Source organism: Podarcis gaigeae, assembly GCF_964106915.1.
Source record: "Podarcis gaigeae genome assembly, chromosome: 3".
Lineage (NCBI taxonomy): Eukaryota > Metazoa > Chordata > Lepidosauria > Squamata > Lacertidae > Podarcis > Podarcis gaigeae.
The window spans coordinates 88,382,125-88,409,809 of record NC_139680.1 but is presented as its reverse complement, the minus strand read 5'-3'; the positions used below and the strand labels follow the sequence as shown (position 1 = coordinate 88,409,809).

General features: G+C 40.3%; 1 protein-coding gene across 2 annotated transcripts in view; it reads right to left on the bottom strand.

Annotated features, from left to right (window-relative positions):
- The window catches only part of PPP1CB (protein phosphatase 1 catalytic subunit beta), a 33,187-nt gene extending 6,333 nt beyond the window's left edge, over positions 1 to 26,854 (bottom strand). Inside the window, exons 1-4 of one of the 2 annotated variants that reach the window (XM_083732715.1) lie at positions 26,013 to 26,854; positions 6,250 to 6,381; positions 3,237 to 3,467; positions 2,885 to 2,989 (exon numbers count right to left, since the gene is read on the bottom strand). In XM_083732715.1, coding sequence (XP_083588841.1) covers positions 2,885 to 2,989; positions 3,237 to 3,467; positions 6,250 to 6,381; positions 26,013 to 26,064 — 520 coding nt within the window. In that variant the 5' untranslated portion in view covers positions 26,065 to 26,854. Of the gene's footprint in view, positions 1 to 2,884; positions 2,990 to 3,236; positions 3,468 to 6,249; positions 6,382 to 24,250; positions 24,305 to 26,012 lie in introns of those variants that run through there. The other variant, XM_083732716.1, reaches the window with a different exon arrangement.
- Between the last annotated feature and the right edge of the window lie 831 nt (positions 26,855 to 27,685).

Genomic DNA, 27,685 nt, shown 5'->3' with positions numbered 1-27,685 from the left:
TCATGGCTCAATAGCTATTACACTGAGACAGGGCCCTCTCTAAGATTTTGCAAATGGATATAAAAGTATTTTTTATCACAAAAAATTGCTAACAGAGGGCATGCAATTGTGTTCTAAACATTTAAGAATAAACTGCACAAAACATCCATTCTTTATTGGAAGCATAAAGAGCTCTCCATTTCACAACTGTGGGGTTTGTTTCTTTTTATAAAATTGCTGAAGGTGTACAAGATGCCCAAGGAACACTTATTCTTCATAATGAAGAAACTTTAATTTTAAATTAAGTGATCCTTACTTGGAATAATTTCATTGTTAAACAAATGCAAAATAATTTACATCTGAGGACAACTATTTCACCAAAAAGAATTGAATTCAAGTAGCAGGCATACTGAGACCACCTCCCTCAATGATGACTTCTACTTGGATATTTCCCTCTGTCAATATAGGTTACAAAATTATTTTTATTCTATACCAAGCTGTAAAAGTTTACTAAACCAATTATTTTTAAGGGGTGGTTCTCCAGCTTAAGCTATGATGGAGAAAATATCTGAGCCAAGTTTGTTGAAATATTTACAAACTACACTTTCATAGGCAGTGTGCAAACATAAAAACACAACATTACAATAACAGCAAAAACATCAATATATCAATGAAAACTGGCTGGTAGCAAGAGTCATGTTACAAAGGCCTGTCTGAACAGCAGTGTTTTCAAAAGATATGTGAAAGCAAGCAGGGATGACTCCTGCTGAACTTCTATTGGCAAGGAGTTCCACAGGGCAGGAATAAATAACTATTTTAATAATATAACTATTTTAACCTGCCCTGGGACCTGCTGGTGAAGGACACATAATTACTACTAATAATAATAATATCAAAGACCACTAAGAGATACAGCAGCATGAGTATGCTTGCACTTTCACTGCTCCTATTGCCATAAAGGTCATCATGGTGTCCAATACTAATTTATTTCTGAATCTAGACTAGTATTGATCCAGATAAATCAGTCTTATCCAAAAGTATCTGTAGTTGTTCTAGCATGACCCTCTCAAACACTTTCCTCCAATGGAGAGTATTAGTGACCAGGCTGGCTTTCCCCCCGCTAATGATTGCACCACCAAAGTGGCAGGCACCACTCCCTTACATAATGATGCTGTCGCCCACAACCAGGAAATAACCCTCCCCCAGGCTCAATTTCACCAGCTGTAATGGGCAAGGATCCAGAGGGCACATAGTCAGGCACGTCCCTGCAAGCAGTCTATCCGTATCATTGTAACACATAAACTAAAAGGGTTAATTTCTTTTAAGACTTTAAGCTAGTACAACTATCAAAAAAAGATACAGAACAGAAACAACCATGTGACACATGTGTTTTGCAAATGTATTAGGAAGCAAACCAAGTATTTGTGAGGCGCTTCATAATGGCTGAGTGTTCCGATTTATCCACATTGTGATTATTTCTAGAATGGGAGTCCTGATAATTTCTTCTGAATTTGGCTTCTTCAACACTTCAGCAATTTATTCCAAGAATATCGCAATTTATCCCATCTTGATCAGCACTCTTTTCAGGAAAAAGGGCTGGGAATCGTTTCTGGCCAGAGGGCCAGTTCTTTACCTTCCCCATGCCTGGTGGACCAAAGTTGATAGGTGGGCTAGGCCACCCACCTGTCTATCACCTGATGTCACTATTCCCTTTAAAGATTCCCTTTAAAGCCCCGATCCTTGGGATTTCAAAGCAAGTGAACCATGGGTGAGGGGGCTGAAGGTGCACGATAATCTGCCCATCACAGCTGATGGGTGAGTGGAAGCATGCCATACTAGATCCAAAGAACAACCGGGACCTTTAAGTCCCTGATTTGTTCCTTTGGAGTCCCACCCTTGCCCAATGCTCATGTGGGTTTGGCTTTCTGAAAATGGCCTGGTGGGTCAAATGTGGAGGCCTGACCAGAGACCAAATGCTCAAACTCTGAATGAAATATTGGGTTATGGTTTACTCTCCAAAGTTCGTTTCCCTTTGATCATACCAATATATTATTGTCTCAAAGAGATGCACCTTTCTATCTAGCAGAATAGAAGCATGATCTCTTGAGGATATGGTTCTATTTTTGCGGTTAACAGACTGAAATAGGGATACCGTTTCTCTTTCAGAGATGGCCGTTGCATTCTATCCAATGGTTGAGAATCCTCCGAGGACCCAGGAAGATGACCAGAGGCACTACCCATAGTAGGCTCCAATACGGTTGAGCTGGGCTAGTAAATGCACTTCCTTCTTGAAGGACAGGACCACTTAGTGATGTGGTCATGTGGGTGCTGCAAATCCCTGAGATGGAATTAAGTAACTTAAAATTCCTGCTCAGCAGGAAGTTTTGCTTCCTTGAGGCTTCTCACATCCTTCATCAATTCCTCTGTAGGCTATTTTCCTATGCTGATGTCCTTAATGATAGCCAAGAGGTACGGATATATGCTCTGTTGCCTTGAAAATGCTATCTAAGATCACCACAATCTTTGTAATGAGCCTGAAGAATGAGGGAAGGCCAAATGATAAAGGACCAGTATTTAAAACCGAACACTAAATGAGTCAAAAGACCCAGAGGTCAACATACCCATCACTTCAAATCTATAACCTCTGCCTTCTTCAGGACTATAAAAAATTAATCAAACTGCTATACCCTGCTGGCAAGCTGTATATGCTCATTCATCAAGATTTCTCTGGCTAGATTATGGGAAACCAATGATATTCTAGATGCTGGCATTATAATGCATTTCAAATTCACTTTATTTGATATTAGTTAAGAGGTAAGGGACAAGAAAACTCATTGGTTGGACTTTTGTCCAAACTTTGAAGAAACAAGTAATTTAACTGTTATGAAAGGTGTGTTCTGCTTACCTCCATGGCAGCAGAAAATCTTCTCATCTACAATGGCTGCAATAGGCAGGCAATTAAAACAGTCTGTAAATGTCTTCCAGAGCTTGATATTAAACCGCCGTTTACCTGGTGGGATTAGAAGAGCAGCAATTTATTTATCACATTACATACGGTAGTCTGACCATTCAAAAAGAGTGCCATCTTTATTTAAGTAACAGCTGAATGTAAAGGCAATTCAGAGGTTATTTCACAAGTTTAAAGAGAAACATAAAATAGTATTAATTCAATATTGTTAAGTGAATTTTTCTACAAGTTTCAAAGCATGTCATAAAAAGGGTAACTACTAGTAACATTCATATAAGACTCTACTTACATTCATCATAGAATCCATAGATGCGATTAATACTAGCACACTCATGGTTTCCCCTCAGGAGGAAAAAATTCTCTGGATATTTGATTTTATATGCAAGTAATAAGCAGATGGTTTCCAAGGATTGTTTGCCTCTATCCACATAATCCCCCAGAAATAGATAGTTGGCTTCAGGTGGAAATCCCCCATACTCAAACAATCGAAGCAAATCTGTATATTGACCGTGGATGTCACCTACGAAAATTAAGATTGCAGATAGATTTATGAAACAATTATTAGAAGAAATTATTATTAGAAGAAAATCCACAGCTGGTAGTAAAAACAAAACAGATACTCTGCTTTGGTGATAAAATACTAAGGGGGTTGTTTCCTCCTCAATTCCACTTTGTTATGTCCATTAATTTCAATAGGCCTACTCTGTACAGTTGTACCTAGGGTTAAGAACTTAAATCGTTCTGGAGGTCCGTTCTTAACCTGAAACTGTTCTTAACCTGAAGCAACACTTTAGCTAATGGGGCCTCCCGTTACCACTGTGCCGCTGCTGTGCAATTTCTGTTTTCATCCTGAAGCAAAGTTCGTAACCTGAGGTACTATTTCTGGGTTAGCGGAGTCTCTAACCTGAAGCGTCTGTAACCAGAAGCGTCTGTAACCCAAGGTACCACTGTATGTGACTAACATTTGATAGAACCTAAGTTTATTAAAATATTTCTCTTCCACCCTCTATTATAAGTTCTTAGGGCAGAATATACATTACATAAACCTTTTAATATATCATAAAATCACCATCAACAATGAAGTAAACCACCAGGCAGATCCCACTGCAAGTTAAAATTAGTATGAGCCAAAAACCTATGCAAACAGTCAGGTTTTAACTGGTCATCAAAAGGACCCCGCCACTATTACCTCCCAAGCCTCTGAAGGGAAGCTGTTCAATAACTACGGTGCTGCAGTGAAAAAGGCCCTCCCCAACATCCCCCCACCAGCTTCCAAAGGGGAGACAGGGAGGATGGACACCAACACACACTTCTAGGTAGATTTTAATGACCAGTCAGGACAAAATGGGGAAAACATTCTCTCACATACCCTCGCACCAAGCTTTTAGGGCTTTGCAAGATATTATTAACACTCTGAAATCCAACCAGTTATGTACAGGAAGCCAGTTCAGATCCTATAGGATCAGTGCAATACAGTTATTAACAGGCTTGCTGCCACATTTTTTTGGGTGGTGGCAAGCATTCTCCTAGTTTACTTTTCACCTTGATAATGGAAGATTTTATACTGTTGCACTTTTTAAGAAGTTTAACAGTTGTATCCAAGGATAGCCTACTTAGAGTGGGCCCATTGAAATTAATGGACTTGACTAATTTAGGACCATCGATTCCAATGGGTCTATTCTAAGTAGGTTAGCTGGATACAACCTGAAGTATTTAAATAAATCACGGATACCTTATTGGCCTCAAGGCATGCTACATTTTTCATATGCTTGTTCTGGAGACACTATTTATAATAGTACCACTCACACATTCCTATGCCACTACTAACAGTCAGGAAATTGTACTGATTTCCTACTATCTTGTAATCTCCATGTAGACAGCTGTTATTGCTTCTACATCTTTGCATACTAACTACTAGTTTTTATCGTGCTGCACACAAAAAGTTATTGCTATATTGCAGGCTTTAATATTACCAAGATTTTGCAAAGAATAGGGCTTTATTACTATTTAAAATCATTTTTATACCAATTTTTTAAATTGCTAAGTGCTCTACAATCTACCTTAACATTACAAAATAAGTCAACCAAAACATTACAAAATAAAATATTACAAATTAATATCTAATACCAAGTACGCATTAAAAACAGAATAATTAACAGAAGAACAAAATGTTCTCTTAAACATAAAAAGCATTACATATTAAAAAATCAAATACAAAAATAGATTTATACTTCACAGAACAGCACCATAAGCAACTAAAATAAATGAAATAGGAGCAGCATAGCATGCTGGTGCCTTAAAAATAAATGGCAATGCCTTTTTCTAGGACTTAGCTCTACAGTAAACACACCACTGGTCTGAAATGCGTTTAGGAGCTAGGAATTGTACATAGTCTTTAAAAAGTGTTTTAGCAGTTTAATTGTAATGTTTAATTATATTGTGTTATTATTTTGATGAGCTCTTTTGGGGAGGAAGGGCAGGATAAAAATATCAAATAATAGTAAAAAAATGCTTCAATTACAAATCAGTTTGTGAGTGTTTCTAAGTGCATTCAAATGATAGGTTAAAAACAGATGTTTTTAACCTATCATTTGAATGCACTTAGAAACACCCAAATGCTTTTAAACCTGCTAATAAAGTACTATTTAAACTAAACTAAGCCCAGATGCAACTGCATTTGCTTTTCTAGTCTGTACTGTCCCTCTGAAATCTTCCAGCCTCTCAAAGAGTTGAAGCTCAGCTAGTGATGGCAGAACTCTTCCTGTTGAATGCTGATTCAGGCAAACGAAGGCATTCAGAGTGCAACTGCAGTGGCATGTTGCCATTCCTCCCAAAGCCTAAAGTTGTTTAGCAAGCATTCTTGACCTTCACATCAAAAGGCAAGACACTCCCTTTTTGGGTCTTACCCAAAAAAGAATGCACAAGTAGGCTGAAAAATAACTGTGAAAATATGAAGTGTTTTAGCACTTAAGTCTTGTCTCCTAAATTACTTTAATAATATAGGAACTAAATTAAACCCAAGATTAGTATTTACTATATATTAAATACAGTATTTCTTTGTACAGCAGGTTTTGAATTAGCTTAAGACTTGGCAGGAGTATTTAGGATATAAATCACTCAATGTAGTAAAAGTGTACCAAATTACCACATTTTAGCAGGATAAGCAGGCTATCTTTTCATGTTAAATGGTTTTGCTTCTCTTTACTGTTTACATATGTTGAATACATAGCAACATTCGGCAAATATTATTTTGCAGGTTAAAAGCTTTGCTTCTTTAGTATACAACATTAATCACCACATACCACAGATCTTCAGCGGTGCCTCTAGCTCCAGAAGTATGGGCTGGCTAAGAAAGATTTCTCGTGATTTTATACACAAGCCCCGAACTTCGGCCTCTGTCATCTGCACAATCTTTCCTGGACGACATCCTCGCACTGAAAGACAAATGATAAATTCAGGTCTATGAAAATCTGTCAAGGAAAACAGTGTGTTTCAAATAGTAAGCCCTTGCCTTCCTCAGCATTTATAAAGCACATTAAACCAAAATGTGTTTAAGCATATGGTTGGCATCCGTCCGTCTTGGGAGGCAATGGAGGAGTGTGCCTTTTGGGATGAAGTCAAACGGTTCAAAGGTTACAGTGCCTGTTGTAGCTGTAAAGACTGATATGGGAGAGACATATCTTGTTGCAGCTGGGGCAGATGAAGGCGTCCGGTTGTGCTGTTTCAAATGCACCATGCCATTTCTTCTCTCTGCACCTTTTCCAGGTTAACATTTATCCAGATATTAAGTTTATAGTAAAATGCTTTGTCTGAATTGGGCCATATCCATTGATCGATAGAGTCATAATAAAGTAGGCATTCACTTTTAATGCACACTATGGTTCATCATTCTGTTATTATCTGCAGAGGGTATAAAAATGTGCTCAATGTACAATGTTTGCCATCAAGAACTTACTGGGTGTCCAAATAAAAGAGAATAAGCTTTAAGAGTACAGATCTGTCATATGACCTTATTGGTTTGAAAACTGTTATACTAATGAGCCTCCCTGGTTTCATTTTGGCAACCCCATCAGAACACTGCAAGCAAAGATTGAGAGCGATGGAACAGGAAACATCCTTGCATGCTTCTCCATTCCAAGCTTGACTAGGATTGCTTGATGACCCAAGAACCAGGGGGGCAAGTTCTGTTTGAGCCACATTTATCTCACATGGAGAAAGGGGTCTTTCTGCATAGCTCCAACTGCTGATACTACCCCTCATTGTTGGCCCAAATGCTTTAGGGGGTCCATAATTTTGTGTCAAGCAAGTGCTGCAGGTACTTAATTGACAAAAAAATTCCTCTTCTTCATGGAGCAAGGAGGTTAAGGAATCTCCCACCAGAGAACCTATCTACTCATAAATGTGGAAGGGATTTGCTTGTTGAGGAAATATCAGGACCAACATCTGAAGGCATGTGAAAGAATCCTGTTCATCACTTCAACAGATGACATCAGTACTCAGAACTTCACCAAATAATCCTGAGTAGGTTTAAAAATCTTGGGATATGAGAAAAGGTTCTCTTCAGGATTAGAAACTGGTTAAGGAGCAAGCAGTAGAAGGCAGCTATAATAATGGAGGAATACAAGAAGTGGGGTCCCTTCAAGGCCTGTATTGTGACCAGCATTTTAAATTTGTCCATAAATGATCTGGACTGAAGGGTGAACAGTAAGGTAAACAATTTTGCTGATGACAAAATAAGTACTTCTTCGCATGGCACATAGCTGAGCCATGGAATCTGCTACCACCAGATGTAGCAATGTCTACCATATCACATAGACTCAACAGGTATACACATTCATATAGGAGAAGGCTATGAATGGATGCTAGTCATGATGGAAATGTACAACCCTCTAGGATCAATGGCAGGATGCCTCTGAGCACCGGCTGTTCATATCCTGCTTATGTGCTTCTCACAGGCATCTGGTTAACCACTGTGAGAACAGAACAATGGACTAGATGGGCCTTTGATCCAATTCAGTATGGTTCTTCTTAGGTGTCTGTATAACGTTGACACTGTTTTCAATCCTGGATTTGAATCATGATGTCTTATTCGTAACCCATTTTGGGGGTCCTATGGCCAACTCTGTATTTTAATCTGAAAACTTAATTATGTTTTCAACTGGTTGCTTTTTTAAAAAATGGAAAAGCAGGATTGAACTAACAAATGAATATGAACGGCTTTGATGAATTAAGTGCTCCCTATAGCATCATATAGTTCAAACAAAGAACTAAACAGAAAATCACAAGTTTTGAATCTATATAGATTTGCACATGATAATATTTCTAGAGAAAAACATACTATGTTTTTAGTATGTACATGTTGCTGTAGCTACTATTTTGGAAGGCACATTCCTGAAGGTCAAATGCCTCTAAGATAAAACTGCAGGTAGCAAGTGCTTTCTGCACATAAATTGAGTACAGAACTTTATATATTTATGGTTTTAAGTTGCATAACATTGATTTTGATGAAGGTTAGATATATGTTAATTAATTAAAGCATCCCTAATTGATCAAAGGTGTTTCTCCAAGTGGCAAAACTCTTAGGTATCTTACAGCTACTGCAGCTTGCAGCATTATCTCTAACATTATACTTTAAACAGATACTTAGACTTTTAACTTTAATACTAACAATTTAAGTTCTACATAATATATTCTTAAATAAACTTTAAGCATTGCACATATTTCTGTTTTTTTTGCAACAGGAGTAAAAAAATTATATTGTACTCTGGCTTCAAGACTTTTCAGAAATTGTATATCTATCCTTTAAACTCACAGGTTTACTCGGGCACTCTGGAGAACACTCACTTTGAAATACCATTGAAATCAGGGAAAAAAAACTTATGAAGTGTATTTTAGGACTAATGGTTGCAAGTGTAAACATTTCTCTTTTGCTGGCAGTGTAGTGCCAGTTCCAAAGACGAGTTTTCCAACTCAGGACTTCAGACAGCATGAAAAAAAAAAAGAACTGGTAAATCCTATGTGTATTACTCAGGACGGAAAGGAAGTCCTTCTCCAGATGTGTTAAAAGTGATCTGATAGCAGAGGACTCTCTGGAAGAAGACCTAAGAGCCGCTAGTCATCATCCTATAGTGTTAAAAGCTTAACTTGGGGGCTGCCACCTGCAAATCAGAGTATTTAATAGCTGTAATCCAGAAGAGTTGGGGGGAGGCACTGGAGATTGAGGAAGGGGGGGTTATCTCCCCCCCTTTCATTCCTACTAAAACATCCCTGTATAGTACAGGGTGGAAATGTAGTGGTGGTGGTGGTGAAATGTTTTTGTTGTTTAAACCACATGGCATGCATCCACCCTCAACCATAGGTTCAAGTCCCGTCCCTTGAATACTTACTAAGAGTTGTTAGGAGACAATTTTTCTATTCTGTTCTAAGTGTCCTCTTGACTAACCTTCTTTGCCCTTCCTGGATATGCTGGAAGAAGTTTACAGGTCCCTGTAAGACTATTTTGTTTTTTGTTTGTTTTTTAAGTATCTGCAAAGGTATAGTCTTCTACATATTTAACACCTATGTAGAAACTACTACTTTTGGATGGCTCTTTTTCACTTCCAAACTGATAGTGAATTGGCCACCTATTGGCAAGAATTACTGCCATCAAGCAAAAGCTGATAGCTGGTTTACTTGCGTATAACTCTGAAGAAGGGATCATCACTAGAAAAAAAATGAAATGGAGCCACATGGACACATATTCTGTGCACCATTATTTCACTTGCCAGCGTCGGGAATGAAATCTGTGGGAGGGGTGGAGGGAGGAATGAAAATACTAAGTTCCTCTTTGCATACAGTATATCTATTTACCTCTGCAAGACCAAGCTGGAAAGTAAGGTGTAGCTAGCCATTTGGGAAATGGGCAGCAGATACATTGCCTACAATTAAAACAAGTCCCTGCTCCTCCCCCCCCCCACAAAAGCTCCATGTCTGGAGCTGGCAGGGAGGCAAGGGTCATGGCCACTAGGCCCATGCTGGGCAGGGAGCAGCCTGCCAGACTTATGCTGTTCAAGCTTATAACTTTATTCTAACAAGACTCCCAACCCCCAACCCTGGGTCTCAGACAAGCTCTGTACGAACTTGAATCCCATAGCTGTGCTGGCTTCCAATGTTCTCAAATGCCAAGCCCAACTGTAAGGATGTTATCAACTACTGCAGCTTCAAATCTGAAGAGGAGAGGGAGAATTATCCATCACGCTGGGAGCAAGAACCCAATCCTATGCTATAACTGCATCTAAGCATAGCAAACATTTCAAGGATTGCACTGCAGGAGAGAAATAGGGTCTTGGCTGCCATAAATGTTCATTTGGCTAGCCAAAAATCTTAGGAAACTACCCATAGCATACTCTGAGGAGACAGATGCAAGATAAGGGGAAAAAACTGTATAGTAAAGGAAGCTTGTCACATTAATTCCAAAAACTACCATCAAACCAGAAATGTTATCGCCTAACCTTCAATATCCTAGAATGCTATCTTTGACATGGCCCAGTGAGATGGCATCTCAAATTACTGATGGGGAAGATCAATGACGCCCCCCTCCAAAAAAGACTTATACATGTGACGCCTGTCCCCATCTTAAACGGATAGCTAACTTAACCGATATACTGTAATCTCAACTATTAAAATAATCCAATTGTCTATCACAAAGGCAGTTTTCTATTTCTGTTTGCATCATAAGCACTTCAATTCAAGATTCCTGTCCTTATCATCTGAAATACAGCAGTAGTTCAGTCATATGAAGCGAACTTAAGTGATAAATTATTGAGAACTGCTTCACATATTTGACAATGCTGGCAAGCAGCACCACTACCAGTCTGCCCTGCATGAGATTATAATTTACCTCATTTTGTCTTCTGAATACTTCATTTATTTGCCAACAGTTCTCACCTAGTCAAGAAATAACCCAAACTATAACAATGATGCTAAAAGGTCTAATAAAACATACTCCACATGAAGTCATATGGTTGATAGAAATAAATGACATCCGAAACAAAAGAGATAGGGTGAATCAGCTCAAAAAAACCACAGGTGGAATAATAATAATAATAAAACTACAATTACACCTACTCCCCCTGCCCGCAGAAAGGGAATGAATTGGAAGCAAAATATAGAAATAACACATGCAAGGACAATATATTGGCCTATTACAATCAAAGAATATAAATCCCATATAAGATGTTATAGCACACACACACAAAACAGTGAGAATATCAAGATGCAACAAGATACAAAAAAAAAAACACAAGAGTTTATTCAGGCACACACAGTCTCTCAAAATACAAAATACCATAAGGAAATGGATGCCCAAACAAGAATAGAACCCCCCCTCTCTCTCTATATATATATTACGAATAAGCCAATCCCCAAAGGGCAAACCAAGAGAAAATTAAGGGCAAACCAAGGGTAAGAACAGTAATAGTGGAAAGCAAACAAAAGCCACTAAATTATCATATGAAGCAAAAGCTAGTATTTACTGAAAAGCTGTATGAACATAGGCCCTCCTGTGCTCAATATTTTTTACATAAAAATCCAATACTAGGCTACAGGTGATATAAGCGTAAATGGCAAAGACAACACAAGTCAAGCATGTTGGTGGGAGGCATAGAGTATTCTTTTTCTTGGCAGTGAGAGATAAATCATGTTTTCCTCCCCACTAAGAAACAGAAAGAAAACAAAAAACCTATTATGACTATTACTATTTATTATTATTTTTTTAAGGAGCTACGCATGCATTCATTAGAACAAGGTAACAAAACATTTACCAAAGAGGAAGATCCCTCCTAAAACTAATTCACTTTAGTTCACTTTACCAGTTTCAAATTCTTCTTTTACATAATATGAAGAGTCACATATCCAGATTAATCCGTGGAAAACAAAATAGGGTGGCTTACTCTTTAAGTTAAGAAAAGAATTGGGCCTCAAGTACAAAAAGAGTTTATCAAAAAAGTAAATACAGTGGTACCTCGGGTTAAGTACTTAATTCGTTCCAGAGGTCCGTACTTAACCTGAAACTGTACTTAACCTGAAGCACCACTTTAGCTAATGGGGCCTCCTGCTGCTACCGTGCTGCCGGAGCACGATTTCTGTTCTCATCCTGAAGCAAAGTTCTTAACCTGAAGCACTATTTCTGGGTTAGAGGAATCTGTAACCTGAAGCGTATGTAACCCGAGGTACCACTGTACTGCTGTTGTATCAAAGAAACTTACTTTTTTTGTAAAAGCTGAACACAGTAAGCTAGCTGGGTTTTATGTCATGGCTTTTTTTCTGTCTGTAAAGACTAAAGCAGAAATGTGGTGCACTTTTCGCATCTGGCAGAAGTCATGCACACACCTTCCCAAAAGAATGTAGGTATTCCATCAGCACAAGGATTTCCACTTGTACAATAGAACTTCCTCCTTTCTCCTCACTGCAGAAATGCTTCAGAGGGGTGACGGAAACCAGAGTATTTTTTTTATTTTTGCTGGGGTGGTGGTGTTGCATTGTGCAAGGAAAAATCATTGCACTGATGGAACAAGTTGGATGCTGTTCTGTAAAACTCACTATATACAGCAGAACATGGATGGGAAAGCATATCTCATTCATAGTAACACTATGACATCCCAATCCCTACCCAGCTCCAACTAATCACGTGTAACTATATGTGTTCATTGCTGAACAGGGCAAAAATCTTGCCACCTGGCAATGTCAGTTAATGAAATTTCCAGTGCGGCAAGGAGCTTCAGCCTGGTTGCCTGGACAACTACAATATATTCCCTCATCCCAACCCCCTAAAGCAGCAGCCGCAGCTGACTAGGGAATAATGGATGTGATAGGCATGAAAAATTGCACAAAAGAATGGAAGGTAAGGGTTTACACAGCCATATCCACAGACCCTGAAATTGCAGCTTTTGTAGAAAAAAAATAATGAGACTTTTCTTAAGGAGCATTACCATAGTGTGTTGTTCAGCAGTCTCCCCGCTTCTCAACTATGTATTTATAATTAATCAGAAAAACTTTGAGATGGCTGTTACCAAAAGCTCTGGTGGCTATAGCTACAAAACAGTAAATAAACTGTTCTTTCAGGCTGTGAGTTTGATATGAAATTCAATCCCTCTAAATAGGCACCCACAAGTAGGGGCCTCTTAAGAAATTCTTACTGCTTGCAAGCAGTGACGTGGGGCAGAAAATTTTCTCTAGAAAATTGTCAGTTTTGTAAGTTTGGTAGTAACAATAAATTCCCATGAATCACAGATCAGCACTGGGGAGAAAGAAAAAGAGCCGCATGGACCCAGGTTCAGTCTACCATTATTTCACAATCAACGGATGCCACTTGAAACAAATTCGGCTGCTTCCAAGTTTTTAGCTTAATTTACTAAACATATATAAAATGAAAATGCTAAGTCAAATCAATCTAGGGCATCAGAACATTTTCCAATGGGAACTATTGTATGCAGTTCTACCTAAATTGCTTCCCTAGCCCAAACCAGTGCTTCCAAATGCCAGCCCAGCAAAACAGCTGAAATGAAGATTCCCACCCATCTCATCTCTTTATGAGAAGGGCAGGCACTTGCCAGATCACAGTATGCAGTTACTACTAGCAATGGTGTGGGTTTTCCAGAAAGTTCTGGTTTAGATTTACTAAATTCCTAAGTTGATTGGGATCTGAATGATCATGGTTACATTTCATTTTGTAAACAAAATTTTAAGAAGTATTCCATATTAATTTGACTTCCTCAATATCTCAAGAAGTTTCTAATAACCTAAGGTATTTAAATTGAAATATTTCACGGCAGGGGGAATAACATATTATGTGGTTTAAATGTTATCTTCAAAATCAAAGACTCAACTGGAAAACCGTTGCTTTAATATAGTATTTTAATGCAAATATTTTAAGATTTGTCAAATCAATAGCTTACATTTCCTTACACTGTTTTTATTTTGGGGAAGAATAAAGACACTGAAAATGCAAGTATGCCATTTTGAGCACACTCATTACACATATATGGATGCACACTCTCCAAAACTTGATTACAATCATGTAACTATCCATTTTGACTAGCACTACAGTAATTTATTATATGCATTTTTAGAAAGTCTTCAGTTTTCCATGGAAAAATGTACCAACAGAAAATTTTCTATCCCCCATCACTAGCCAATGGCAACCTGGTAAGCACATTGTAGATCCATATGGGATCTATCACAATTTTCTAAGATCTATCAAGAGCCCCTTAAACTGAACCAAAACATTTCACACTGAGTACAAAGTCACAGTGAAAGTTGGAGGGCATGTCATTTGTTCAAAAGTTTAAAATCTGAATTTGGAAAAAAAAATACTAACCAACTACAAAATATATGCAATTCAGGGCCACTATTTAATTCCCAAGAAATGATCTGCTTGACAGTGGAACAGAGGTGGTGGACTCTCCTTCCTTGGAGATTTTGAAGCATAGGTTGGATGGCCATCTGTCATGGATGCTTTAGTTGAGATTCCTGCATTGAAGAGGTGGACTAGATGACCCTTGGTGGTCTTTCCAACTCTACAGTTCTATTAATCTAGTATCTACAGTGAAATCCTTCTGAACAGTAAACTCCAGTGAGTTCAGTGGGACTTACCTGGAAAAAAGTGGGTACAGAAATACAATTTTAAGCAAATTATATTCTGTTTCCTTAACGAAATGATCCCATTTAAAAGGTCTCATAAAAATAACCCATAGAAAACAATACTGTTTAGTCTATATGTTGATCAAAAGAAACTAATACCAACTTCTCCACATAGTACATTTTTGTTTCTGTGAATTACCATAATTTGCTCCAGATTCTGTACGAACCTCCCCCTGTACTTATTGAAAACTGCTGTATTGGCAAAACTTGCCAGTTTGTTAACTCTATTATGAACCATCATAGGAATCTCACAAATGAATCAGCTTCTCATTGCTAAACTATATTCTAAATTTGTAAAAACATCTCTCACCTGACTACTTGTGATGATGCGGCTCACCTCTATTGCCACTGACATAGCAGCAGTTACACAGATTTCTCTAATATTGCCCCATTTTAATACAGCATAGCGGCTATCATACTCATTTGAGCCCCAGCTTCCATAGCAAAGCTATGCAGTGGCCTAAAGGCAGTGCAAAATTCTCTCTCTGTCTCCTCTACTAGCCCAGGACAAGGATATGAAATAGCAGCACATTAATAAGTTTAGAAGGGAGCACAGGTACTAAGAGAAAGAGCACGGGAAAACATTTAACAACACAGGGGAATAGAACTTAAAAGTCTAAAATTTACTGTCAAAACACACACCCTCCAGTCTTTTTAACGTCCAGCACAGCAGCAATGCAAGAAAAAGCATAGTCTGTTGAATTTCTGCCTCACAGATGATCATTAGAGGTGCAAGAATTCTGTTTTCCCCCAAGACAAACTGTAAACCAAAGTCCATTAAACACAAAGACTTACTTCTGAGTGGACATGTGTAACATTGTATAAGTTAACTATAGAGTGAATTCTTAAAAAGTCCCTGGTTTTTAGCTCCGGCACAGCAGGAAACATGCCTAAGCCTCTTTGCCAAGTTTTCACATTTGCCTTTTGTGGTAGCAGGGGGATTAGTTTACATCCACCTCCACATCATGTAGCAGCATTTGAAAAAAAACAAAAAACCCTCTACTGACTACTTGTTCTCAGAGGACCCCACCACAGAGAGGATGCATCCTGAACCCTGGGGTGGGGGGAGAAGGGCAAATGACAAAGATTCCAAGGACTGGAAAATAAGCCAGAAGCTGGGAAAGTACACTAAAGCAAAAAAGGAAAATAGAAGCTCTTTCGGATCCTCAGGGATTCCCATTGCTTTGTGTCCAAACATCTCACTTATCAATCACAGCTCTGACTTTACTCACTTTACTTCACACTGACAGGTGGGAGCAGGTAGGCTAGCTTATTTCACAGAAATAGCTTAGAAAGCTACAGGTACATTTTGCTTCACAAATTCCTAGGATGCATGGATGATACCAAAGAGTCTGGGGCCCCTGCCCATAAATGTTAAAAGAAAGTACCAGATTGGCAACCCCATCTTCAATGTGTAACACCCTGGGGCACTTGTAATAATATTCTCAAGTTTCTCTTTGGCCAAGGCTTTTTGCTCTCTTAATTCCACAACACTAATCTACAACATCCTTAGGGAAATCAGGAAACAGAAACAGCACTTGTCATGATCGCTTTTCAAGGTGCCCTTAGCAAACGAATGCCCTAGCAAATCCTCTTTTATAAGCAAATGGGAGAAGCTAGATTATGGCCCTTGGAGGGCATTTTCTGAGCTACTTGCTTTTAAAGCCCAAGATGCCTAGCCTGTTCCCAGGTAAATCTAGAATCTCAGAGGAGCTCATCCAGGAAGGCACTTATCTGCTTTCAGCCCTCTCAGGCAGCTCAAGTAAATGAGGAAGCCCAATTTAATCTGAAAGACTAGGCTTTCCCAACGTGGTGCCTTCCAGTTACCTTTTTACTAAGATGGCCATGCTAGCCAAAGCTGACAGAGTTGTAGCTAGTGATGTGGGTTTTCCAGAACATTTAGAATTGGAAAATGTTCCTATGCAAATCAGGGTAATTTGCATAGGAGTTAATTCACATCAGAAAATGTTCAGTTTGCACCAGTTTAGCATTTTACTTGTATTTAGTAAACAAAGCAAAAAACTTTGGAGCTGCCATGCTTGACTGATATTTATTCAACTGGCGTTCATTCACTGCTACAAATTAACAAGAAATGGAATATATCGTACAGAAAAATTTCCACCCCACATCACTGGTTATAGACTAAAACATCTAAAGGTCTTCAAATTGAGGAACACTATTTTAGTTCCTCAACCTGTATCTCAAACAGCTCAAAAAACTGTGATGCCTTTCTTCTACTAAAGACTAAGCACATTCTGGCTGCATGCATTAATGGATTTAATTTCTACTACCTCTACAGGTCAAAAGGAAACTCGGCTTGAGTTTTTGCTATCTTTGCCAACTTCCCCAAGTATAGACAAGATAGTCTCATTGATGCCTTTGCCCCTCTATAGACAGGCTCTGATGTAGCAAAAACAGAGGAAGCTGAAGAGCTTCTCTGTCCTCTCTTAACAGGAGCTCATCCATTCACCTCTGAGATCCATGCTCATGTAAATGTTAGCAAAAAAATAAATCGTAAAAACTTTTAGTAAAAATTATACATAACCTAAACATAGATTCCTTCATCTTGCACATTGGCATAAGATTTTCATACTTCTAGATGCAAAAACAGTTGCAGTGGGACAAATGAAACCGCAAAGGAAAAGGTCAGATTCTGAACTACAAGCACAAAAACCAACTTCAAAATGAGTATCTGGTTGTTTTCTTCCTGCAGTAAATAACACAAAGTATCTTGTAACATCTTCAAATGTAACAAAATTTATTATGGCATAAGCTTTCTATGTCTTTTATAGAATTGAAATTTCCATCAGATACAAGGAGTAGGATTCTCAGTTATGAGGTAAAGGTTGAAGTTAAATGGCAATTGTATACAACAGTACACTGACAATACAATGACAACTTAAAATATGCAAAATGATACTTCAAAACACCAGTAATTGTCTTGGGAGAGGTTACAAACATTTTAAGCCTGTGGGCACATTTGGATTCTCCAGCAAGTGTCATGGGCGCCACTCCCTTCTTTCTTACAGACACAAAGAAATTCATGCACACACAATCTGGGTAAAAGTCAAATCCAGAGAAAGTAATCTGGCTTTGAAAAGCTCATAGAGCTGAAAGAAGAAGTGGGAAAGCTTCTTCCAACTCCATCCTTCAGCTCTATGTATTTTCAAGGAAGAAAAAGGTAACTACCGGGGTACCTCGGGTTACAGATGCTTCAGGTTACAGACTCCGCTAACCCAGAAATAGTACCTCAGGTTAAGAACTTTGCTTCAGGATGAGAACAGAAATCGTGCAACAGCGGCGTGGCAGGCCCTATTAGCTAAAGTGGTGCTTCAGGTTAAGAACAGTTTCAGGTTAAAAACAGACCTCCAGAACGAATTAAGTTCTTAACCTGAGGTACCACTGTATCTTCCCATGACCGAAAGGGCAGAGGGGGCGGGGCTCAAGGATTTGTGGGCACCAGGTGATGACCCCAAGAGCACCACAGTACCCACAGCAGCATGTTGATGACCGCTGGTCTCAGTGAACCACCACTCTATTCAGAACCCCCTAATGAACATAATGTAACTTTTTGATATGTTGTGATTCAGCAGTTTCACAATGGAGTTTCTCTTTGAAAAACAAAATGATTCCTTCATGAAAACCAACAATTGCTCACTTGTAGCAGTTCTAAAAGATTTCCTCAAAACTGAAGATTTTGTCAGAGCCAAGTCAGATAAAACTGTGTAGATCCCAATCTCAAATAACCAGCTTTACAAAAGTGACCAGACATCTTCAATGAACTATCTCAAGTATGGCTGCTGATTCACAGGCTAGCTGTTCGATAATTTATTATGAGACAGATAATTTATGCCAGATGGAACTACAGCAGCAGTACTTTAGGTATTTAATAAAATAGCTGTACCTCATAATTTAGTCTGTAAGAAAACCCCAATACAGCAAACAATCCACTTAAAAAAAACCCACAAGCAAACAGAACACTGCTCAGCAGAAAAATTGCATATTAATAATATTATGGAACCATCAAACAAGACCTCCCTCAAATGCTCAAGAGAGCCATGTCTTTCCTAACCACAGGAGGTCAATAACTGACCCAGGTATAGAATACTTTCACATGTGCAAAGAATTCCCTCCCACTCCATAACTACTTCCTCTCTTTATATTGCTACATACTTGGTATTCACAATGTGGTGTTTGTAGATGCAACTGCACCCAAGATGACTCCCTAGAGCTCGCAATCACTGCCTGGAAGTGTGCATAGAGGTGAAGTGCTCACTTCCTCTTTTAACTCCATGAACCTTTCTAGGCTGACTTTAGTACCCAAGCAGAAAGTAAAGAAAGACTGAGATAGAGTGTATCTTGTAAAAGACAGAAAAGGGCAAGGGAGAGCAATGAGACCAAACGGACGTAGAATGAAGTGACATGGGGAGGGGGAGAAAGAAGGAGCATGTTTATTTCTCTGACTGTGCATCATGGGCATAGCCAGGAGGGAGGAGGGGGGCAGCTGCCCCCTAAATCAAGAAAATAAATAAAAATGTTTAACTAACTGACCAATCAAGTCGCAGATAGCTTGGTTCCATTGTCCCCACACCCCAATAAATCCTGGCTATGTCTATGCTGTGCATTTCCCACTCTTCCTCCTCTGGGTCTCTGTTTTTGTTTCCTTTTCTGTGTCCTAGGAGAGAAGGATTCCTTCTAAAAGGAAATTTGTGTTAGTGTGACTGGACAGAACCATTACGGCTGTCATTTTGTGAATGTCATGCCCCACATAACAGCCATTTGTGATAGCACTTACTCAAAATTCACAATATGGCCATGGATCCAAAACGGCTGCTGACTCATGGCAGGTACTGAAGCAGGTTTTAAGAGGAACAATATTCAAGGATCCAGTTACAGATAGGTAGCCATGTTGGTCTGCCATAGTCAAAACAAAAAAAATTCCTTCCAGTAGCAATTAAAGACCAACTAAGTTAGTTCTTGGTATGAGCTTTCGTGTGCATGCACACTTCTTCAGATACACAAATAACCAAGAGATGCATTTTAAATAAAAGGGCACATTCTACTCATGTAAAAACACACTGATTCCAGGACTGTCCATGGGCCAGGTTTAGAAGGCGATTGGGCTGGATCCGGCCCCCGGGCCTTAGTTTGCCTACCCATGTTCTAAACTCTTAAAGAAAAGCATCCAAAGGTTAGAACCTTGAACTTGTTTTTGTCTTCAAGAGTTATGCCCCCTGTTCATTTATTTACCACAGAGATTATCACAGTTCTGTTGCAGAGGATACAATTTATGGAGTGAATACTGGTAAGGGCAGCTTTACAACTTCTTAAGGATAACAAGTCTGACATAGCAGCAGGAAGGACAGCTAGGAAAAGTTGCTTGGAAACAGAACTCAAGAGATTAAAAGCACAATCCTAACCCATAGGAGAAAGTCCCAATGAGGTGTGTGTATGCATGGTATACTTTGGTATACTGAATTGTAGAAGGATTGTACTGTAAGTTGGTCATCAATGTCTGTTTTCAATGACTTCAGATAATGTTTTAACAGGAAGACATTACTAAAAGATAGTAGTTAAGTTATAAGCACGTCCTAGAAGTGATTCACTCTGTTACAGTTTTAAGAATCTAGTATGATTATTAAACCATGTTACTGCATCTCAGAATGTGGAAATCCAATGTATATTCAGTATTGTACAGGCAAGGGGCTTCTTGCTGCATCATACAGATACTTGTAAGAGAGTAAAATAGATACTTGTAAGAGGGTAAAAATTACACAACTTGAAAACTGAAAATGAGTTTTAGCTCAGCTCACAGAGGGAGGGAGAGAAATTATCACTATGGTAAAGGAAACACCTGTGATTTCAAACTAAAAAAATGTTCTGGATATTTTATTTGTGAAAACTTTAAGATCATTCCCTCTAGTAACCAAAATCAGGCTGTAAAGTATTTTGGAGCCACGAGAAATAAGGTAGTAGCTTCTACATCAATGGGGGCTTTCTAGGGATGCAGATGCACATAAATTGGTAAATTAAAAGAAAAAGTGGTATCCAATGTTAGCCATGCTCAGAGTAGACTACCTGAAGTTAATGTTTGTGTCAAACTTTGGCTTACTCTAAGTAGAACTTAGATTAACACAACCATGTGTATTAAACACACTAAAACAGAGAATGTCAAGGTACTTAATTCAGGGGAAAAGGGAAACTGGGTGTTCGGGTGGGAGGGGAGACAGTTACCGTATTTTTCGCTCTATAACACGCACCCAACCATAACACACACGTAGTTTTTAGAGGAAAATCCGTAGGCATGCCACCCATAGGCATTCCCTCCATAACACACACAGACATTTCCCCTTACTTTCTAGGAGGAAAAAAGTGAGTGTTATGGTGCAAAAAATACGGTAATTAGGCACCTGAAGCTGAAACAGCTTTATATTTCAACCCACATTCAAAACATCATGTACTACAAATTGTCTAGGTCTCCTATTCCTAGTTCATTTTCTCCTAAAAGTCTATTGCCTCACTTTTCTGACTCATTTTTTTTTATAATAAATGTTTATTCATTAGCGTGATAGAAACTGAACCAATCTCCAGGTTTCTGCCAACAACATTTGAGCCCTTAACATATGGATCACTACTAATGGGTCATATTCACTTGCTTTCCCTTCAAATCTCCAGTACAATTAAATGATCCAATTAAAGCTTAAAGCCAACAATAATATTTTTAAATAATCTTTTCCATTCATTTTTAAGATACCTACATTCCTATGTAAGCCATGGTTCTTCTAATGCAGCATTTCCCAACTAGGTGTACTCTGGATATTTTGGACTACATCTCTCAGCATTCCTTGTGGCTGCCCACGCCGACTGAGGCTGACAGGAATTGCAGTACAACACTGTTCTGGAAAACACCAGGTTAGGGAAGGCTGTTCTAATATTTCCACATTCCCAGCATAGATTTGACACATTTGTATGCATCAGGGATAGGGAACCTCAAGGCCATGGGCAGAACATAGCCCTCCAGGCCTCACTACCACCCCACTATTCTCTCCAGCCCACACCCCTCACTGGTCCTGCTTTGCACCCTCATTGAGTATTTCTGTTATGAACTCTGGCTTTTCTGGATAGAGGATGGAGATTGGTGTGTGAGTGTCATTGTTAGAAACTGAGATATGAAAGCTAGGAGCGAAACAGCATATTAAACCTAGGTTATGCTCAGAGTAGACATCGGAATGTCTAGGTGCACTTTTTATAACAAGAATACAAAGATGAAAATGAATGAACTGCAGCTAAAAACCTTATGTTCATTTTTCATGTGGTCTAGTCTGAAGACTTCAAAAAACAGCCATGCCTCCCCCACTCATATTCTTAAGAGGGTCCCTTCTGCAGTCTTCAGAGAGTGGTTAGAAGTGGAGGCAGAAAAAGGTCCCCCTTTCCTTCCACTCTGAACAGGCCCTGGATTTTCCCTACACCCCCTTTCCTTCATATAAATGTATCTTGTTGGCACCACAATTAACACATATTAAATGCCCACACAACTGATGGCAAAGATACCCAGCTTGAGTGTCCAGTTTGCAAACCTAAGTCTCCTTCAATGATCCCACTTCAAATTTTGTTTTGATTTTAAGCATCACTGTGAGTCTGAGGTAGATAACACTTTAACATGCACTACTGTGCTTGCTCTGCAAGAGGTCTGTAGAGCAACAACAGGAGAATGGGCCTTTTCAGCTGTGCCTCCCCACTTGTGGAATGCTCTCCCCCAAGGAGGCTCACCTGGTGCCTTTGTTTACATATCTTTAGATGCCAGTCCTCCTCTCCCAGGCCTTTCTTTAATTAGCCAATAGATGGCCCTTTAAACAGTAAGGGGGTGTATTCTTTTTGTTTTTGGCTATGGTATGTATTTCTGTGTTTTTATATTGTAAACAGATCTATCATCGTTGGATGAAGGGCAGTATACAAAATGTATTAATAGTAACAATTACAATACCACATTGGGAAACAGCTTTATTGATGCTTCTTTATTAATTATTATCATTAAAATAATTTATATTCTGCTTCCTCATTTTGAGATGAAATGCTACAGCAGTTTCTTTATAGAAATGACAAGAAAGCTTGTATAGAAGCTTTGAATTTAGGTATATACCTATAAATTATGTATATAAATTGTAGGTATATAAACCTACAACAGTTACTAGGCTGCACAAACTTTTAGGGGCGAAGGCAGAGAATGAATAAGGAATTCCGCTGCGACTATAGCAGTAGCAGTATGGCTACCAGGCTACTGTTTAAACACAAGGCTATACAGTGGTACCTTGGGATGCGAACGGGATCCATTCCGGAGCCCCGTTTGCATCCTGAAGCGAATGCAACCTGCCTCCGCATGTTTCGCTGCTTCCGCGCATGCGTGTGACGTTATTTTTACCGTCTGTGCATGCGCACGTGGCGAAACCCGAAAATACTTAACTTGAAGCACATTTATCCCGAGGTATGACTGTATAACATTTTTTTTAAAAACTGTCATTTTAAAAACTCAAAATAATATGTAAAAGAAAAGCCCCTCCCCTAACTTTTATAGTAGGGATCACTGGGTGGGGGAACGGAGGAAGAATGTTTGCCTGAGGTTAAGAACTCTTCTTCCTGTGTTATGCAGCTTCCCCCCTCCCCCCAGGAATAAACCATTTTCCTATTCCAGCTCTCTAGAACTGAATCAATAACAAATTCTCTCTCACATGCACACACACACAGCCCTCCAATATAATGAAATATTCAGTTTCAGGTCTGGATGCTGGTCAAGAATCAAGTCATATCCTGCTCAGTTGTTTTTCTAAACTAAGAAGCCCCACTTCAGTTTTTACTCACAAATGATGCTCCAACCAACCTCTCTATAGGTTTTGGCTGGCCTTCTCTTGCACTTTTTCCTGCTCTACAATAGCTTTTCTAAGATATGGTAGTTTACAGTTCTGGTTGCCACAAACCATGCCTCAGAAATACTGAAAATGCATTTTCCAGCTAATAATCAACATAGTCGTCTTACTTTGAAGCTCATCTCACCATAACAGCATTGTCAAATAACATGAATTAAAATGCCATCACCAGTCTGAATTACATAAAGCAAATCCTTAAAACTAAAAATCCTCTTTATCCAGGCTGCTCCTCACAGTATAGTGTATCAGCGAGACAGGAAGTTAAATGTGAAAAGTAAACAAAATTTAGACAAAGGAAGCCCATCCAGTATTTTGAAAACTCTGAAATGGTTCTCTCAAAACCAAGCTTTGAAACAGCAGTATCTATGTTGAAGCAAGGCTGCACTGTCTACAGTTTGCAGTTATAGCTCACAAGTAAATCCAAAACCTGAAATGTCAGTATAGTCACCCTCCAGTTTATCTGATACATACAACTGGCAACCAAATCATAAGTATACTGGCATCAATCCAGAAAATTACAAGTGTTCAGAACACTGCCTGTCTGATAGTATAGTCACAGAGCTGAAGAGCAGAAACCTTTGCAACCCCACTAAGTTCTCAGGCAAGAGTTGTCAAGATGGTATGTCTTGATTTAGTCCCAGTTCTGGCTTCCTCTCTCTACTCCCCTTTCCCATTATAGTTAATTATTATTAAAATGTCTCACCTCAGCGAGCCTTACCCCTGCATGTCTTGCCCCTGCTTGCACACCGAACAGTTGTGACCGGCTTCTTAGCGGAGCCCCTTGCAATAATAAAAAATATGGGTGGTGCCAATACAGTGATGCTGCCCACTGCTAAACAGACTCATTGCAGATTTCAAAGATTTCGCTCCTGTACAGCAGGCACTCTACCATTAGAGTAGATACATGTGTGAAAAACTCTTTTCACATGGAAATAACTATCAGTGGATGTGAGACAAAGCTGCCTGTACAAAAGTGACATTAAATTTCACAATCCTATAGTTACACTACATTTTCAACAGTTCTCAGTTTTGCTGTTTCAGTAATGTTAACACAATATAGTGTCAGCTTATCTGTACTAAAACTAAACTGCAAGACTGACTTACTGTACTTCATATGTATTTCAAACAGGATTCAGATTATTATTATTATGTATTAAATTTGTATTTTGCCTTTCATCCAAAGATCACAGGGAGGTTCACAACAAAAATACAAAATGAATTGGATGTCTGCAGGTTTCTTCACTATATGTTTTAAAAACTATTTTAAATAATGTTACAGTCTTGAAAACATACCCACAAAAGTTACTACACTGGCGAGGCCTGGCACAAGGAGGACAGATAATTCCTTCTTCCCTGCAGCAGTCTAATGCATTTCTATGCAAGGCACCTAGGAGGGACAGAGTCCCTCCCCGACTGGCCAGCTCACTGTCCTGCACACAATTCCTTCTCACCTACAGAAACCAAGCTTGTGCTTTCACACACTGTGAAAACCACCAAGTTTCATAGACATCTTTATAACCACAGAAACAATAAGCAAGATTTTTTTTGGGGGGGGGGGACAGAACTAGATAATGCTTGAGTGTTTGTGAGGGGGGAGTAGGAAAGACACATGGATTTGATTTATAAATATACCTCAACAGCTGCAGAAGAAAGAAAAAAGTTTAGATTCAAGCCCTTATTTAATATCACAAAGCACAAAAAACAACAACAAACCCATACTAACACTATGACAGAAAGCAGTCGTAGGACACTGGATTATCTTTGTCCATCAAGCAGTAAAGTCAAGCGGAATTTTTAAACAAAAAGCAGCCTTAGAATGAGAATCCCGGGTTCTGGGTTAACCTGTAGTTTATAAATCTGAAGTTATAGTACAGATATATATCCACAAGGGCAGGGGAGTGCTAAGAGACTGACAGCGACTGAAGCGATGGGGGTGGGAAGGATGAGACTGCAAAGGGAAACCTCGTACTTCTACCTACGCTTTTCTACCTCTCCCGCCGTAGTAAGTTATGGGAGCGAGAGGTACTGGCGGTGAGAGCGTTTATTCCTTCAGAGACGGGTGGGGGGTGGGATATGGAGGAAAAAGATAAAGGCACCCAACTTTAATTAAAGTACCCAGCGATTACCACCGCTTTCTTCCACACCCCCAATTAGGGCAAGGATAACAAACGCCTAAATGAGCTTATTAAATGAGGTTATTAGTCGGCGGCGGCGAAGGGGGGGGGAGAGGCAGAAGAGGGAGGAAGGCGGCTGTTCTCACGACACGGGATTCACACGACCAAGGAGAGCCCCAATACACCCTTTTCTCAGGCGCCCGCGGAGTCCGCCCCACCAACCCCGCAAGACTCCCGTTTAGGAGGAGAAACTTCGCTCGCCCCGGTTTAGAAATGCCCGTCCCCGGCCTCCCCGCTCGGGCCTCCGCACCCCGCTGCCTCCAAGGAGGAGGAGGAGGGTTGCGCGCTCACCTTCCAGCAGCCTGGTGATAAGACTATCCACATTCAGCTCCCCGTCCGCCATTTTGTAGCTAATGGACTCAGTCCCGGGCGGGGACGGAGAGAGACGGCGCTTCGGCGAGGAGGCGGCGGCGCTGGCAACGAAAGCAACAGCGTCTCGTCAAGGACCCTCCTCCCGCCGCCGGCGGCAACTCGCCCGAGCGCGGGACCTCAAAGCGCCCGGCCCAGCGAGCGTTGCGGGGAGGGAGGGGGGTCTTCCCTCAACGCTCACTCGCTTTCCGGCTCCGCTGAAGAGGGAGGGAGAGAAAGAGGCACGAAACCGAGTCCGCGAATCCTCCTCCTCCTCCCCCCCACCCTCCTGCCTGCCTTAGGCCCCGCCGCGCATGCGCCGCGAGTCCTTTTCCACGATCCTTCCTCCCGCGCCTCTTGCCGCTGTTGCTTATACTCCAACAACAACTGCGCGGGAGTATCGGGTTCGGCTCTGAGAGAGGGCTGCGGAGCGGCGCCGGCCGAGGCAACAAGCGCGCAGGCGCGACGGGCTCGCGCTTGTTGCCTCTCGCTCGTACGCCCGGGCGCTCACGTGGGCGCGCACGCGCTTCACCCGGCTTGCCTGCCTTTCTTTCTCTTCCCTCTCTCTCTCTCTCTCCCTCCCCCTTTCCATCCCGCTTGTGTCTCCTGGTAACCGGGCTGGGGCCTAGTGCTTAAATGCAAAGTGGAGCCTCTGCGCCTGCTGCGCGCAGAACACCGTGCAGCTTTCCTCGAGCACCGCGTATAATAGGAAAGAGAAGCCCCCACAGAGCCAGACTCATTTCTGCTCTTTTCTCATCTACTGTTTTAGTTCGCGCGGAAAGGCAGCCTTGTTACTCCCTAAAGGGGGAGGAGTGAAAAGCCTCCCAAATTCACAGAACAATAAGCAAGGGCTACACCGCGCATTTAAAGAACACGGCTTCCCCGAAAAGAATCCTGGGAACTGTAGTCCCCCGTGATAGGAATTTTTGAGGTCTTAGATATATGGTAATGTTCATAAGTGTACCAACCAAGCACGTAGATAGATCAGCACAGGAAGACCGACCTGAAACCATTTTGATTCCCAAACTGACCAAATGTTTTCCCTGCAAGGAAGGAGGGGGGTCAGGGAGCCTTCCCATTGTCTCAGGAATTGAGTAATCAACATTTTAATGGGTTACAGACTATCAGGAAAGGCAATCAGATAACCTGGCAAACAGGAAAAACAACATTCAAATTTCTGTTTTAGACCGCCTTTTCTGTGATGTAGGTATGATGTTTCTGGGGTGGTCTTGATCTACAGGGTGGCAATTTCAAAAGTCCTTATAAGGTCTTGTGTGCCATTGTTCTGGGTTCCTCCTTTTCTGCAGGTGAGGGGAGCACCCTGTTGCAACAGATCAATAAAGATCAAGCTTACTAGCTTCTTTGCTTCTCAATATTCTCTGGTTGGCCTCTGTTATTTTCTCCTACCACTAGGGAACCTAACGTAAGGACTCTATATGGGCTCTTGGATACCCCATAAGGGAAAAGGGCAATTTTTGTTTACAACACCCCCGCCCCACACAGAACTGTGATTCCCATCACCTTTAACAGGCTACAGCATGGGTAGGCAAACTAAGGCCCGGGGGGCTGGATCCAGCCCAATCGCCTTCTAAATCCGGCCCGCAGACAGTCCAGGG